At 37.6% G+C, this 16,519-nt stretch overlaps 1 protein-coding gene across 3 annotated transcripts in view; it reads left to right on the top strand.

The window, feature by feature from the left end:
- The first annotated feature begins 1,217 nt into the window (after positions 1-1,217).
- Uggt1 (UDP-glucose glycoprotein glucosyltransferase 1) overlaps positions 1,218-16,519 on the top strand; it is a 112,656-nt gene continuing 97,354 nt past the window's right edge. The window contains exons 1-2 of one of the 3 annotated variants that reach the window (XM_047544663.1): positions 1,218-1,453; positions 13,442-13,577. In XM_047544663.1, the coding sequence (XP_047400619.1) occupies positions 1,396-1,453; positions 13,442-13,577 (194 nt within the window). In that variant the 5' untranslated portion in view covers positions 1,218-1,395. Of the gene's footprint in view, positions 1,454-13,323; positions 13,343-13,441; positions 13,578-16,519 lie in introns of those variants that run through there. The other 2 variants (XM_047544662.1, XM_047544664.1) reach the window with 2 other exon arrangements.

The raw sequence follows: 16,519 nt of genomic DNA, 5'->3' as shown, positions 1-16,519 counted from the left end.
TAAACCAGCTTTGGTTTTGTTCAGTATCATATAACAGACCAAGTCAACACACACACACACAAAACAAACCAAATAACCAATGAGCACTCTACTGTGGTGAATTAAAAATATTCTTTTTTTTGGGGGGTGGGTGGGTGTTGGGGATTGAAGCCACAACTTCAGAGTAAGCTAAGCATGCTACATCCCCAAACCCTTTTAGTTTTTGTTTTGAGACAGGGTTTCACCAAGTTGCTAAGGTCGGTCTCCTTAGCCTCACTGAGCCGCGGGATTACGGTTGTGCGCCACTGGCCTCACAAAAATTCCTTTTTTATGGAAACGTCACCTGCCCTGATTTCAAGAGGAGTAGAAAACACTATGGAAAGCTACTTACACAAAATTTCCCTCAAGAAATGAATTTTAAAACGCTTATTTTCTAGCAAAGAAAATCCAACAGCTAGCTATAGAAGTTCTTAAGAACAGTAAATACACAATTATTATGTTGGGCAAAGGTTTTTTTTGGTCTTTGTTCTGACATTCGCAGGGAAAGGCATCTTTGTGTCATATAATTAATAGTCAGTGAAAATAGTACATTTTTAATGTGTTTTTCAAAGTATTCTTGACTTTTAGTTCACTTTGACTTAACAGTTAAAAACATCCTCCAAAGAGACATTTGTTTCTGGGTGGGTAAATTCTGCTCGGGGGTTCCATATTCTAAAAACAATTTTTACACTGATTTATATTTGAAAAAAACAAAATTTCATAGGACAAAAATTTTAGTTCCTGTACACTAAGTTGCCACTGCCTCTATAAGATTACTGAAATGGCTCAAATAATTTAGTCTTCCTCCCTCTCGTCCCTGGAACCGAAGTTATCAAAGTTTAGGTTTTTGAATAAAGTCTAAGATCTCAGAAACATTAAGACAATTTGTCTTTTATTATACAACAGTGGTTTTCATTAGAAGAGATTGAGTGGATCTCCCAGAGCCCAGATCGGAAAAACAAAAGGCTGAAATCCCTTGCTGGCTTCCCCAGTTGGTAAAGATTTTTGGGTCGGGCCAGCCACCGGCTGGAGGTTCCCTCCCAAGACCTTGAAAACGAGCAGACGTCCTTACCATACTTCAGGGCGGGACTAAGGAGAGGGGCGGGGCCTGCTCGGAGATAAGATGGCGGCGGCGCGACGCTCTGGACTGCCTTGGCCACAACTCGGTGTTCGGAAGTCCTCCGGTCTTCGCCTTTAGGAAGCGGAAGTAAAGGGGCTGCTGGCAGCTGGGCGATTCTCTGGGACCGGCTCGTGAGTCGAGCCGCGGGAAAGGCGCGTGTCGGCTTCTCACTGGCGCAGCCTCCGCCGCTACCGCTGCCGCGCCGCCCCGCCCCGGCGTAGTCAGAGGCTCTGTAGTGGACGAAGCGCGGCCGGTGCATGGGCAGCCAGGGGGTCGCGAGCAGCGCATGTGTCGCGGCTGCGCGACCAGTGACAGGTACCCAGGGGCGGCGTGGGGAGGCCTGGTGGATGAGGAGAGGGTCTAGGGCGCGAGACGACCCTGTGCTCAGGTCACCTTGAGCTTCTGCCTCTACTCTGACTCAGTTTCTCCTGCATTGTCTCAGCCTTCCCCCTCCTCATGAGCGCCCCAGGTTGTCTACCGTGGTCTTCCGTGCAAGGTATCTCTTGCTTTGGGGTGGTGGCGGACTCTTCAGCGGTCTCACGTGTTCTTTGAAGAGCTTTTAGACCCACGTACCCAAGTGCAGAAGGAGGAAGTACCCTAACATGAATTTAGACCAAACCTGACACTACGAAGGTTGAGAACCAGCACTTTGCAGGGCTCAGATTGATGATTTTTTTTTAAAGTAGATTTCTATTTTCCTTAACATGAAATCGAGTGATGCGTATTGGTTGCCGTTTTCACTTAATGTTGGGCTCCGTTTGCTGGAAATTGGATGATCCGGTTTCACTTTTAGTGTGAGAGCTTCCAGAAGAATATCTGCGTGAATCGCCAATAAGTTATGGATGTTAACTATTCTTGTTCCTTGGCCGAAATCTCTATCTTGTTTTGCGCTTTTTACATATTGTGAAGGAGGATATTTTGTTTATTCTTGGACCTGGAGTCTTATACCTTACTGTGCTTTGGAATCATTCATCGGTGCACTTGCTAGAAAATTTTAGTATAAAGTGCCCTCTTTTCTTGTAATACCTTGTACCCTGGCAAACACTTAAAGACATTTTAAGTAGCTAGTTAACACCACAAAAGGAGATGATTGTAGCCTTTCCATTAGGTTTGCTTCTGATAAACTTAGCTGAAACTTTTTATTAAGAGAAGTAAACATAATACTTTGTACATTTACACTTTTTTTTTTTTTGATACATGGGATTGAACCCAGGGGCGTTTAACTACAGAGCCACATCCCCAGCCCTTTTTTGTATTTGCTTAGAAATAGGGTCTCACTGAATTGCTTAGGACCTTGCTAAATTACTGAGGCTGGCTTTGAACTTGCATCCTTCTGCCTCAGCCTCCCTAGCTGCTGGGATTACAGGCATTCCCCACCGTGCCTGACTGCACCGTATCTTAATGCACATTTAACTTGAGGGGAATAAGTGTAACTATGACAAAATGTGGTGATAACTTCTGCAGTTATCAGATCGTTTTCATATCAGATATATTTTTAGCTGAAATTAGATTTATGTGGTTCACAGCAAATGGCTTTGCTAATTGATCTGAATGTATAGTAAACCTAATTAGTTGAGAAGTTAATTCTCAAAAGGTGCTTCCTAATATTTTTCCTCATTATTACTATCTATGTTGAAACTTAGTTGACCACATAAACTCGCAGTTGCAGGTTATTTTTAAAGTATTTGTTAGCTGTTCTCTGCAGTGTAAAAATGGAAGATGAGAAAGTTGTTGATGACTTAACATCACTCTGCCAGTTGTTTTCTAAAAAAATGAGGTGTTTACCATACATAACTTTTCTTTATATTTTCTGTATCTTACTGTAGATAAAAGAGCAAAAGATAGTATTTTAATTTAAATGTAGTAGGATCTTAGATATTTGATGATACAGTTGGACCTAGAACTTGAGTGTTTTCTATTTATCTATCATAGTACAAAGCATTGTGCCTGTGATTGTGCAGTGCCACATTGCACAGTTTGACAACTCTTACCACTCAGACTGTTCATCTTTTTTTTTTTTTTTTTTTTTTTTTTAGCGGTGCTGGGGATTTGAACCCAGGGCCTTGGGCTTGCGAGGCAAGCACTCTACCAACTGAGCTATATCCCCCACCCCAGACTGTTCATCCTTATAAGTAACATAAAAGAACCATTAGGATCTGAATAATGAAGGATCTCATAAAATGAAGGCATCCTCAGACAAAACCACTTCAGTGAGATTCTTCTGTTTCTTTGGACAGCCTTTTCCTCTAGTATTACTTGAAACAATGTGGAGTTAGAGAGGCAAAACTCTTCAATGTATACCTTTTCTTTTGTTTTCATTTCTAGTGGTGCTGTGCCTTTTCAAAAACAGACGCTTTCTCTTTAAAATAGTGCAAGGGGCCCTCTGGGCAACTCAGGTATATAGAATTTTCATTTTAATCTTTCTTACAGCCCTAGCCTGTATGTATTATCTTTGCTTTTGGTGCCACACTCCTTATTATTTTATTTTATTTTGTTTTTGTTTTGAGAAGGGGTCTTGAAATTCTTGGGCTTAAGCAGTCCTCCTGCCTCACCCTCTCAAGTGCTGGAACTTTGAGCACACATCACCACACGCCTGGCAAACTTTAGATGTTGCCAAACATCAATTTTTTGGGGGAGCTGGAGGGTAGTGCTGGGGAACCAACGTGCTCCATTCTTCTTCCTGTTCTGTTGGTTTCATTCATCCTTTCATGAATGAAACCTGTTTATTTCAGGCCGAGTGCCCGCTATGTTCCAGGCAATATGCTACGGATGGCGACCATGACAGAATTCCCTGCTTTTGAGGAGCTCACATTCAGTCCCTGAAGCCAACCTAAGTATGGATCTGTCAGGCTTGTTCATCAGTTTGCTTTTGTCCCATCCTCAGACCCACTCCCTTAGTTTTGGGTTAAAACTGTTCCTCTCTCAGCCACTTGTGCTCTAAGTACTTGTTTCATAAAAAATCCTTGGACTTGCATTAGTTCTCACAGTAAAGCACTTTGCTCATTCTGAGTCTGCCCAGTATGAATTCTTATCTCTCATAAAACCAGAGAACAAGGGGAGATAGGATTTTACTAGAGATCTTTAAAAACAGGCAGGTATAGGTTCCAAATTGCTGTTTATTAGTTGCCCAGTGTGCCTAAGGTAAAAGCCTCTCTGAGTTTTTACTTTCTTAAAGTGGGCATGATATTATCCATTCACGTGGTGTATTTATGGACTACATATGGTCTGCCAGGTACTTGTACTGTTTACTATTTTGAAGAAAGCAAACAAGGTTGCTACCTTAAGGAACTTCAGTTCCCAGATTATTATGTAAATATTAGGTAACATGGTATATGTAGAAAATCTAACATGATGCTTAGCTCCAAGTCATTGCTCAGTAAAGGCTGAGGTTTCTCAGGGGGATTTTGTTGTGTCCCAGTTCCCTTCCCACTCTCTACTTGCTGCGTGCCTGGGGTTACTGTGTAGTGGTGTTCAGTTGTCATCAGTAATCGTCCCTTTGTGGGTGTTACACAGCTAGGCCCCTTCAGAACAAATTGTAAACATAGCCAGAATCATAATACTGCTTTAATACAGTTCATATACTCTGTCTCCAATTTAGAAACTCAAGTGACTTTTGGGGAAGATCCCCCCCCCCCACTCCTAGCCACAGAGGGTAAATTTCCAGGGCCTATTTTTGATGATATGCCATTCTATAATTTAGAATTTGTTTTTCTTACAATAAAATGTTTTACTAGAGTGATTGATTCTGGGATGGTAGTTTGTACTTTACAAAGTGATTTTCTTTCTTTTTATTAATTAAAAAAATTTTTTTTCAGACTGCATTTTGATTCATTATACACAAATGGGGTACAACTTTTCATTTCTATGGTTGTACACAATGTAGATTCACATCATTCATGTAATCATAAATATACATAGGATAATGCTGTCTGTTTCATTCTACCATCTTTCTGTCGCACACCCCCCTCCCACCCTATTTTCCTCTACACCATCCAAAGTTTCTTCATTCTTCTCTTCCCTGTATCACCTCACCTCGTTATATATTGTCATGCACTTATCAGAGAAAACATTTGGCCTTTGGTTTTTTGGACTTGATCTAGTTCACTTAGCATGATATTTTCCATCTTTATCCATTTACCACCAAATGTCATAATTTTATTCTTTATGACTAATATTCCATTGTATATATATACTACAGTTTCCTTATCTATTCATCAATTGAAGGACATCTAGGTTGGTTCCACAATCTACCTATTGTGAATTGAGCTGCTATGAACAGTGATGTGCCTGCATCACTGTAGTATGCTGATTTGGGTATAAACTGAGGAGTGGGATAGTTGGGTTAAATGGTGGGTCCATTCCAAGTTTTCTGAGGAATCTCCATACTGCTTAACAGAGTGGCTGCACAAGTTTGCAACTCCATCAGCATTGTACGAGTGTGCCTTTTTCCCCACATCCACATCAACACTTATTATTGCTTCTGTTCTTGATAATAACCATTCTAATTGGAGTTAGATGAAATCAGAGTTGTTTTAATTTGCATTTCTCTAATTACTAGGGATGATGAGCACTTTTCATATATTTATTGATCACCTGTATATCTTCTTCTGTGAAGTGTCTGCCCATTTCCTTAGCCCATTTATTGATTGGTTTTTTTGTATTTTGGGTGTAAACTTTTTTAAGTTCTTTATAAACTTTGGAGATGTGTGTGTGGAAAAGATTTTCTCCCCTTCTGTAGGCTCTCTTTTCACATTATTGATTGTTTCCATTGCTGAGATAAAACTTTTTAGTTTGAATCTATCTCATTTATTGATTCTTGCATTTATTTCTTGTGCTATGGGGGTCTTGTTAAGGAAGTCTGGCTCTAAGCCAATGTAATGGAGATTCGGGGATACTTTTTCTTCTATTTGGTGAAGAGTCTCTGGCCTAATTCCTAGATCATTGATCCATTTTGAGTTGATTTTTGTACAGGGTGAGAGATAGGGGTTTACTTTCATTTTACTGGATATAGATTTCCAGTTTTGCCAGCACCATTTGTTGAAGAGGCTATCTTTTCTCCATTGTATGTTTTTGGCACCTTTGTCTAGTATGAGATAACTGTACTTATGTGGGTATGTCTCCATGTCTTTGATCCTGTACCATTGGTCTACCTGTCTATTTTGGTGCCAATACCATGCCGTTTTTGTTACTATTGCTCTATAGTAGAGTTTAAGGTCTGGTATAGTGATACCTCTTGCATCACTCTTCCTGCCCAGGATTGTTTTGGCTATTCTGGGTCTTTTGTTCTTCCAGATGAATTTCATGATTGCTTTTTCTGTTTCTATGAGAAATGTCATTGGGATTTTAAATGGGATTGCGTTAAATCTGTATAGCACCTTTGGTAGTATGGCCATTTTGATAATATTAATTCTGCCTATCCAACAACATGGGAAATCTTTCCATCTTCTAAGGTCTTCCTCAATTCTGCAGCTTTCATTATAGAGATCTTTCACCTCTTTGATTCCCAAGTTTTTTTTTTTTTTTTTTTTGAGGCTATTGTAATGGAGTTGTTTTCCTCATTTCCCTTTCATCTGTTTCATTGCTTATGTATAAAAATGCTTTAGATTTATGCTTGTTGACTTTTTATCCTGCTATTTTGCTGAATTCATTTATGAGATCTAGAAGTTTTCTGGTGAAGTTTTTTGAATCCTCTAAATATAGAATCATGTCATCAGCAAATAGTGACATCTTTTTTTGTTTGTATCCCTTTAATTTCTTTAGTCTGTCTAATTGCTCTGGCTAGTATTTCAAGGATGATGTTGAATAAAAGTGGTAAAAGACGTCATCCCTGTCTTGTTCCAGTTTTTAAAGGGAAAGCTTTCAGTTTTTCTCCATTAAGATTAATGTTGGGCATGGGCTTAGCATAAATAGCCTTTACAATGTTGAAGTTTGTTCTTACTATCCCTATTTTTTCTAGTGTTTTGAGCATGAAGGGGTGTTGCATTTTGTTGAACGCTTTCTCTGTGTCAGTTGAAATAATCGTATGATTCTTAACCTTAAGTCTATTGGTGTGATGAATTACATTTATTGATTTATTGATGTTGAACCAACCTTGCATTCCTGGGATGAACCCCACTTGATCGTGGTGCACTATCTTCTTAATATGTTTTTGGATGCGATTTGCCAGGATTTTGTTAAGGATTTTTGCATTTATATTCATCAGAGATATTGGTTTAAAATTTTCTTTCCTTATGTTTCTTTGTCTGGTTTGGGTATGAGGGTGATACTAGCTTTGTAGAATGAGTTTGGAAGGGTTTCCTCCATTTCTATTTCCTGGAATACTTTGATAAGTATTGGAATGAGTTCTTCTTTGAAGGTCTTGTAGAACTCGGCTGAGAATCTGTCTGGTCCTGGACTTTTCTTGGTTGGTAGGCTTTTGATGGCTTCTTCTATTTCACTGCTTGACATTGATCTGTTGAAATTGTGTATGTCCTCCTGGTTCAGTTTGGGAGGATCATATGTCTCTAGAAATTTGTCAATGTCTTCGATATTTTCTATTTTGTTGGAGTGTAGATTTTCAAAGTAGCTTCTCATTATGCTATGTATTTCAGTGATGTCTGTCACGATATTTTCTTTTTCATCATGAATTTTAGTAATTTGAGTTTTCTCTCTCCTTCTCTTCCCTTCTCTTTGTTAGTGTGGCTAAGGGTTTGTCTATTTTGTTTACTTTCTCAAAGAACCAACTTTTTGTTTTGTCAATTTTTTGAATTGTTTCTTTTGTTTCAATTTCATTGATTTCAGCTCCAATTTTAATTATTTCCTATCTTCTACTACTTTTGGTGTTCTCTTCTTCTTTTTCTAAGGCTTTGAACTGCAATGTTAGGTCATTTAGTTGTTGACTTTTTATTCTTTTCTTGAATGCACTCCATGCAATGAATTTTCTCTTAGTACTGCTTTCATAGTGTCCCTGAGATTTTGATATGTGTATCATCCTTCTCATTGACCTCTAAGAATTTTTTTATCTCCTCCCTGATGTGTTCTGTTATCCATGCTTCATTCAATAGCATATTATTTAGTCTCCAAGTGTTGGAGTAATTTCTGTTTTTTATTTTGTCATTGATTCCTAATTTCATTCCATTATGATGTGATAGAACTCAATGTAGTATCTCTATTTTTTTTTGCATTTACTAGGGGCTTCTTTGTGGCATAACATATGGTCTATTTTCGAGAAGGTTCTATGTGCTGCTGAGAAGAAAGTGTATTCTCTCTTTGATGAATGGAATATTCTATATATATATCTGTTAAGTCTAAATTACTGATTGTGTTATTGAGTTCTGTGGTTTCTTTGTTTAGTTTTTTGTTGTTTTTGTTGTTTTTTGTTTTATGTTTTTTGAATCTATCCAGTGGTGACAGCAGTGGGTTAAAATCACCCAGAATTATTGTGTTGTGGTCTATTTGATTCCTGTAATTGAGAAGGATTTGTTTGATGTACATGGATGCACCATTGTTTGGGGCATGTTTACAATTGTTAGGTCTTCCTGATTTATGGTTTCCTTAAGCAGTATGAAATGTCCTTTATCCCTTTGACTAATTTTGGCTTGAAGTTCACTTTATCTGATATAAGGATGGAAACCCCTGCTTTTTTACTGAGTTTGTGTTTGTAGTATGTTTTTTCCCATCCTTTCACCTTTAGTCTGTGAATGTTTTCATCTATGAGATGAGTCTCTTGCAGGCAGCATATTGTTGGGTCTTTCTTTTTAATCCAATCTGCCAGTCTATGTCTTTTGATGGATGAGGTTAGGCCATTAACGTTCATAGTTATTATTGAGATATGATTTGTATTCCCAGTCATTTTGGCTTATTTTTGGTTTTTAAGTTGACTTGGTTTCTCCTTTGATTGACTTTTCCTTTAAGGTAGTTCTTCCCTTTGCTGACCTACATTGTTGTTTTTTATTTCCTCCTCATGGAATATTTTGCTGAGAATATTCTGTGGTGCAGGCTTTCTATTTGTAAATTCTTTTACTTTTGTTTATCATGGAAGGTTTTTATTTCATCTTCAAATCTGAAGGTTAGTTTTGCTGGGTATAGGATTCTTGGTTGGCAGTCATGTTCTGTCAGAGTTTGAAATATGTTGTTCCAGGCTCTTCCAGCTTTTAGGGTCTAGACTGAGAAATCTGCTGATATCCATATTGGTTTCCCCCTATATGTAATCTTATCCTTTTTTCTTGTATCCTTTAAAATCATATCTTTATTTTGTATGTTAGACATTTTCCTTATAATGTGCCTTGGTGTGGATCTGTTGAAATTTTGTGTATTTTGTGTTCTGTAAGCCTCATGTATTTGATTTTCCATTTCATTCTTCAGGTTTGGGAAATTTTCTGATATTATTTCATTGAATAGGTTGTTCATTCCTTTGGTTTGTATCTCTGTGCCTTCCTCAATCCTGATAATTCCTAAATTTGGTCTTTTCATAATGTCCCATGGTTCTTGGATATTCTGTTCATGATTTCTTACCATTTTCTCTGTTTGGTCCACTTTATTTTCAATTAAATATTTTGTCTTCATTGTCTGAGGTTCTGACTTCCAAGTGATGTATTCTGTTGGTCATGCTTTCCCTTGAGTTTTTTATTTGTTTTGTTGTTTCCTTCTTATCAAGGATTTGTGTTTGTTTTTTTTTTGAGAATCTCTATCTCTGTTGAAATGATCTTTGCTTCCTGTAGTTGCTCTTCCACCTGCTTATTGGAGTGATCATTCATTGCCTGCATTTGCTCTCTTATCTCATCCTGTGCTTCATGAATCATTTTAATTATGTATAATCTGAACTCCTTTTCTGACATTTCTTCTACCATGCTGTCACTGGCTTCTGTTAATATAAAATCTAGGTTTGTTTGGATCATTTTCTTCCCTTGTTTTTTCATGTTGTTCACGTATCTTCCCCTCTAGCAGTGCAGATCTGGGGTATTGCAGTTTCCCCCCTATAGACTTATAGTGACCCTATAGGTTTCTAAAACCTTTTCTTTAAGGGGTAGATCAATATTAGCAGTTCCTAGTACAGACAATATGCAGCCCTAAACCAAATAGCCCCTATGAAGACATTAACAATATTGTCATAATAAAGAGAATAAGTTCAGTTATTTAAAAAAAAAATATTTTTAGTTGTAGATGGACACAATACCTTTATTTTATTTATTTATTTCTTTTTTGTGGTGCTGAGGATTGAACCCAGTGCCTCACATGTAAGCAAGCACTTTACCACTGAGCTACAACCCCAGCCCGAGTTCAATTATTATTTACCATATAACAAATACATTTGCAATAAGGTCTGTAGTTTCTAATGGAGGACAAAGAGGATGAGGAGGGGTGTAGGATATATCTGTTAATGGGATAAGAAAAGAGTATATAGAATTTCTAGATCATAGAAAGAGTGAAAGCGTAATCAAAAAAAGTTGGATGTTAGCATGAGAAAAGGGAGAAAGAAACTCTGAGGAAACAGGTAAACAAAAGGAAAATAGAACGAGAAAAGTAAAGAAATAAAAAAAATTTTCAAAATGGAGAGAAAAAAAGGAAAAAAGGAAAAAAAATCTATACTATAACAGTCATATAGTATTCAAACCTCCCTGTCTTCAGTAGCCTGATGTATGAGAGATACCTGACAGTGAGCTTCCAGTCTCCAGCAGGCATCTCAGGGTGGGATTTGCTCCACCTAAAGATGAGAGCTACTGCTTCCAGGATAATCGAAGATGACTGCTCTGGCTTCCAAATGTGTTGGCAAATGGGGAGCTGCAGCTCGGGGGTGTGGGCATGGTTGGCTGGGGATTCTGGAGGCAGGGAGGGTTGGGCTGAGGGTTCCTGGAGATGGGGCTCAGTCAGTCTGACCAGGGGTCCTACAGGTCCTGGCTATTATCTCAAAATGGTGGCAGCCACTTGTAACTAAACCTGCAGGTACTGTGACAGTGAACTTCCAGGCAACAGCAGGCAGCTGGTAATCCACTGTCAGCGTGCAGTTGGTCTGCTGGCTAGCAGTGAACAGTCGGCAGGTGGTCCTCAGGTGGTGGGTGATGGGTAGGTGAAAGGCAGGCAATGGGCAGGCAAGAGGCAGGCAAATGGCGAATAATAGGTGCCAGTCAGTGAGCAATCTGCACTGGAAAAGTAGATGATGTGCTGGCAGACTACAGGTGATTACAATAGACAGCAGGGGATTGATAAGCAGCAAAACTGCCTCACTGAGAAGCAGATATCCTCTGCTTGAAACCTGAGTTATGGCTCGACAAGGAATGCAGGCTCCCACTAATCCGCCACCTTGGATCTTGTACAAAGTGTTTTTCATATTGCCTTTTTATTTTCATAGTGATTCTGTGTGATAGATACTGTTATTCCTATTTTGTAGTCTGGGTATGATCTATAATTATATGTATAAGTTGAGGTCTTTGCTTGCTCTTCTTTGAGATATGTTGGTAACTTTACTAGCTTCCTATACCCAGGAAGCACTCCTTACAGGTTTCATTGTCAAATATCTGGTCTGGGTACCTCTATTTTCCAAAGATTTTATCTGTGCATATTTTCTTTGGTTTTTGCAGTCTCTATTGTCATCTTTGCATATATTAATTTTTTTGATATTTCTGAGAATTTTTTTAAATAAATGGAATGTTCATATTATTTTTTGTTTCTAGAGATGCTGGTAGTATCTGAATTTAAAACTCTTCTAAAAGCCACTTTTTTATTTGCTCTCATTTATTGCTTTTGACCATTATTCTTCAGAAATTTTCTGTTATATGAAGCATGATTTTAATGCAATTGATAAAACTTTTAGTAAAAAGAAGATACTGACTGGTTCCACCAGTATTAACTGTTTTTCACAGTGACAGATTTTATAAATAATGTCAAGGAACTGAAGTGACACTGGGGTTAGCCTTCCCAGGTGGTGCTAATGTTCAGATAGTCCTTTTGGTTCTCAAATGAGTGAGGTCTTGCTCTGTTGCCCAAGCTGGTCTTGGACTCCTGGTCTCAAGTGATCCTCATCCTCCCACCTCAACTTCCACAGTAGTTGGGACTATAGGTATACACCATCCTACGTGCTCCATAGTTCTTCCCCCCAACCCCAGGAGCTAGTTATTGAATCCAGGTCATCACACATGTACTTTACCACTAAGCCTATGGTTATTGACTTTTATATATCTCAGGGGGATGTCTGATTAGATTTCTGTTACGTAGGCTTCTATGTTGAAAAATTAGAGAAATCTGCAGCCAAAGACCTTTTCCTGAAATGGTCTGTGAAGATCTCAGTGTATTTAGAGAGGCCAGTGAGGGGAGCCAGTAGGCTGCATGCCACAGCAGTGCACTAGGCACTTAGCTTTCCCATTTTGTAGGTACGGACATGAAACCTGGTAACCCCTTGCATTCTTACACTGGCTCATTCTGGAACCTTTTTGAGTTACATTTGTGACATATAATTTGAGACATGTTAGTTTCCCAGTATTGCCATAACAAAATGCCAAAACCGGTTGGCTTAGAACAATAGAAATTTGTTTTCTCACAGTTTTGAAGGTTACAAATCCTAATTGAGTTGTGGTAGCACCATATTTCCTCTGAAATTCTATATGTGGGGAATCTTTCCATGCGTCTTCTAGCCTCTGGTAGCAGCAGGCATTTCTTGGATTGCAATATAATTTGAATGGCTACCAGTCTTCACCTGGCATTTTCCCTGTGTCTCTTCAAATTGTCAAATTGTTTTGCCTGAGTGCATGTCTGTTTCTGTGTCCAACTTTCTCTTTTATAACACCAGTTATATTGGATTAGCCCAACCTAATGACCTTATCTTAATTTGATCATTTGTGTAAAGGCCTTGTCTCCCAAGTAAGTTCACATTCTGGAGGTTAGGTTACTAGGGGTTAGGACTTTAACATATCTTTTTTGAAAGATAAAATTCGACCCATAACAACCATCTATCATTTGTGTTTCATCTGTTTCAGTTTTATTTATTGCCATGTTTTTAAAAATCTGGTTGCATGCAACTTGCTGTGCTTCCCACTGACTTTTGCTTTTGTGTAGTGTAGGCCGGAGGAAGTGAAGTGGAGCAGAAATAGGACAGAATGTAATGTGCTACCTTCCTTTAGTTATGTATCAGTTACTCAGAAACTATCTGTTGGACTGTGTAGCTATTAAGTGCTATGTACCTTTCAAAAGTGTTTCTATTTCTGTAACTTTAATGTTATTTGGTGGCTCCTGGTATTAACATTGTTATTTTGTGTTTCTAGGTTCTAAGATTGTTATTTTGTGTCTCCAAGTATTAAGATTTAAATTTTACCTTCTTTTTCCTTTTTTCAGGACTTTGCTCTAAAATGGGACTTCTGATTGCACTCACTGGACTGTGGCTGTTTTCTTCAGTAAAGGCAGATTCGAAAGCCATTACAACCTCTCTTACCACAAAGTGGTTTTCCACCCCACTGTTATTAGAAGCCAGGTAAAAAGATATTTTTCTCTTTCACATATTGGAGTATAAAAGTGGGCTCTGCCATGAATATTCAGGAGCTTTTTAGGGAGTGAGATTGTGATCCTCAATGCATTTATTAAGAGCCCCTCTCAATATGCAGTGTACTACTTGCCATAGAAAGCCTGTTAGGATACAGAACCTATCTTTCCCTAGAACGGGGCTGTATTGATTCATAGAGACATTTAAGAACTATGTTTGACAAATATAATGAACTGATTAAGTCATCATTTTTTTTTTTCTGGGAAAAGTATAAGTGTGGGAATAATGGAAGAGAGTAATACACTTAAAAAATCTACTTATTTGAAGAAATTTTTAGAGATGTTTAATAAATGGAATAGAAGAGAGATTGTCAAGGTGGGGGAATGAGGATACATTTTTCCTAAGAACTTAGAAGAAGACTGCAGGACAAAAGAGAGCAGGGTGAGGGGAAGAGCTGAGGAAATGACCAGGTTTTACCTGTTCCAAAAGGTACATGTTTTACATTTTAACATTTCTAAAATCAGGATGGTTTTGAATCAAATCAAGAGGTTATCTTACAGTTAAAATTGGTAGTATTTTTCACAAAAATACTTAAAATCTGTGTCTTAAAAATCAATAAAATACGATATAGACAGTGATTTCGTGGGAAATCTTGTATTCCCAGTGTGCTTTTTAGCTAGTATTTATGATATAAGTACCATGAGATACTTCTTTTTATATTCATTTTTGATATAATTATGCACAAAAATTTATTTTTATTGTATCTCAAGTATTGTATAGTTAGGACACAAGAGAATCTTTCTGAAGGATAAGTGTAGATAGATTTAGCAGCAAGCATTTGGTAAGTCTCAGTGTTTGATACAAGAAATTTAAACTGTTGGATTATTTCAGTTACCTTTGTGGTCTCTTTGTCATCTTCAACTTAGAATTTTGTCTTAACATTTTCCCCTTAATTCCTCAAAAATATGAAGGGAAAGTTTTGTTATATTGATTGTATATATGAGTAGTCTCTTCTAAGAAAAAAGCATCATTTGGTATTGCTAAGAGGGTCTGTGGAAAGTGGGGCACATGGGAGCTGAGCTGGACATGTGCAGGGTCTAATAGACTTTCTACTTCTGTGCCTCCTCTTTCCTAGCTGTGAAATGGCAAAAAAGACAAAAAGCCCCATCAAAACAAATCCCAAACATCCATTGTATTTCATAGTGATGTTATAACTAATTTGATAAATGGATTGAGCTCCTCAAATGTCAGGACTTCATTAGTAGTCATAAAACTAAAGTGACTGAAGGTTATTTGAGAATCTAGACTGTCTGAACCAGGACTCTAGTAACTAAAATTTTTTGTTTTCTTTCTGCTAATTTAGTTTTGGATAATTGTCTGGTATAAATCTAAGTCATTGAGATTCGCTGTCATTTTCTGAATAATCTTAAAGAATTAACTATAACAGATGTTCTGTGATATTCTGCTTAACATTCTCAACTGACTTATATTCCATTTTCTCACTTTCATTTGTATTAACTACTTTCTTGGTATTTGTTCTAGAATATTCTTAATGGCACATACCTATGGATTTTTGGAAATGTATGCTAAAATTGCAGGCTTAATTGCTCAATTTTTTTTGCAGTTGTTTTGATCACTATGAAGTAGGTTGAGTATGATGTTTCCTTCACCAACTTCCTCATCATAACATTTTCCCTTTTGTGATACCCTTGGTTGTATGCCTTTTAGGTCATAATTTTTAAGCCTTTTCTGTAGCTATTTGCAAACAAGTGACTAAGGCGATGGAACTTATAGGCAACTCTGAAAGGAGTTCTTCTTATCAGAAACCAGAGCTAGCTGAGGCTGTATTTTTCCCAATTGTGTGTGATGATGGGTTATGACACTTTGTCCATCTGGATGAGGTTTACATTTTAACACATCAAGGTGTGCAGCTGTTATAGAATGTTTTGCTTTCCTTGTCTCTAGCCCTTTGGGACTAAAAATATTCCTGCATATATTTTAGATTGTGCCCAGTGTTTTATGATGGGGTTGTTTATAGTTTCGTAGTCATCCAAGAAATTATATGTATTTGATTGAAGTAAACCCTGAATATGTTTTGAGCAACTATAGTTAATAACAGAAATGTTATGTAAATAGATATTTTTAATAAAGTTGAAATCAGTACTCATTTATTGAGTGCACAGTATTTTAATGACCCAAGAGTGTAGCATGATAGAGGTAGAAATCAATAGACATGAATTTATATTCTGGATTTTTTATTTACCAACTCTGTGCCCTTAAAAATGTTTCTGTTGCCTCCAAATTGCAGTTTCTTTATTTAGAATATGATTGTAACTGCTGGTAGCTGTGAGAATTTGTGGACGTTGGTAGATATGGCAACTATAGTGACTGCTGCATAGCAGGCCCTCCTTAAACAGTCCTTTCCCTTCTCCTTCTAGTCCTGTATAGAAGAATACCTCTTCTGATCTCCAACAATAACTAGAAATCTAAGAAAACAAGTTTACCACCAGTTTGTGCTATTGGTGAACATTTAGCTTGTTTGCAATTTTTTTTTTTCTTGGTCACAGTTTTTATTATGAGATTTCTTAGTAATTTTTTTTATGTCTTGAATATTTCTTTCTTTTCCAGACTTTTGGGTTTTTTTTTGTTTTTTTGTGGTACTAGGGATTGAACCCATGGCCTCTTGCATGCTAGGCAAATGCTCTACCACTGAGCTACATCCCCAGCCCTATTCTGAGATTTCAAAATGCATATAAATGGAGAAAACAGTATAATACACTCTCCCTGTCTCTTTTAGCAATTATTATTTGAAGTCTAGTAACCACCATCACCCTTATCACCTTGTCCCCTACCTGCTGGCATATTTTAAAGCAAATCTCAGCTATAAATAATTTCCATCAATAAGACCACAGATTTAGTGAAATAAGTATAAG

This window comes from Sciurus carolinensis, chromosome 3 (assembly GCF_902686445.1).
Source record: "Sciurus carolinensis chromosome 3, mSciCar1.2, whole genome shotgun sequence".
NCBI lineage: Eukaryota > Metazoa > Chordata > Mammalia > Rodentia > Sciuridae > Sciurus > Sciurus carolinensis.
The sequence above is the reverse complement of the archived record's forward strand: the minus strand, read 5'-3'. Positions and strand labels throughout refer to the sequence as shown.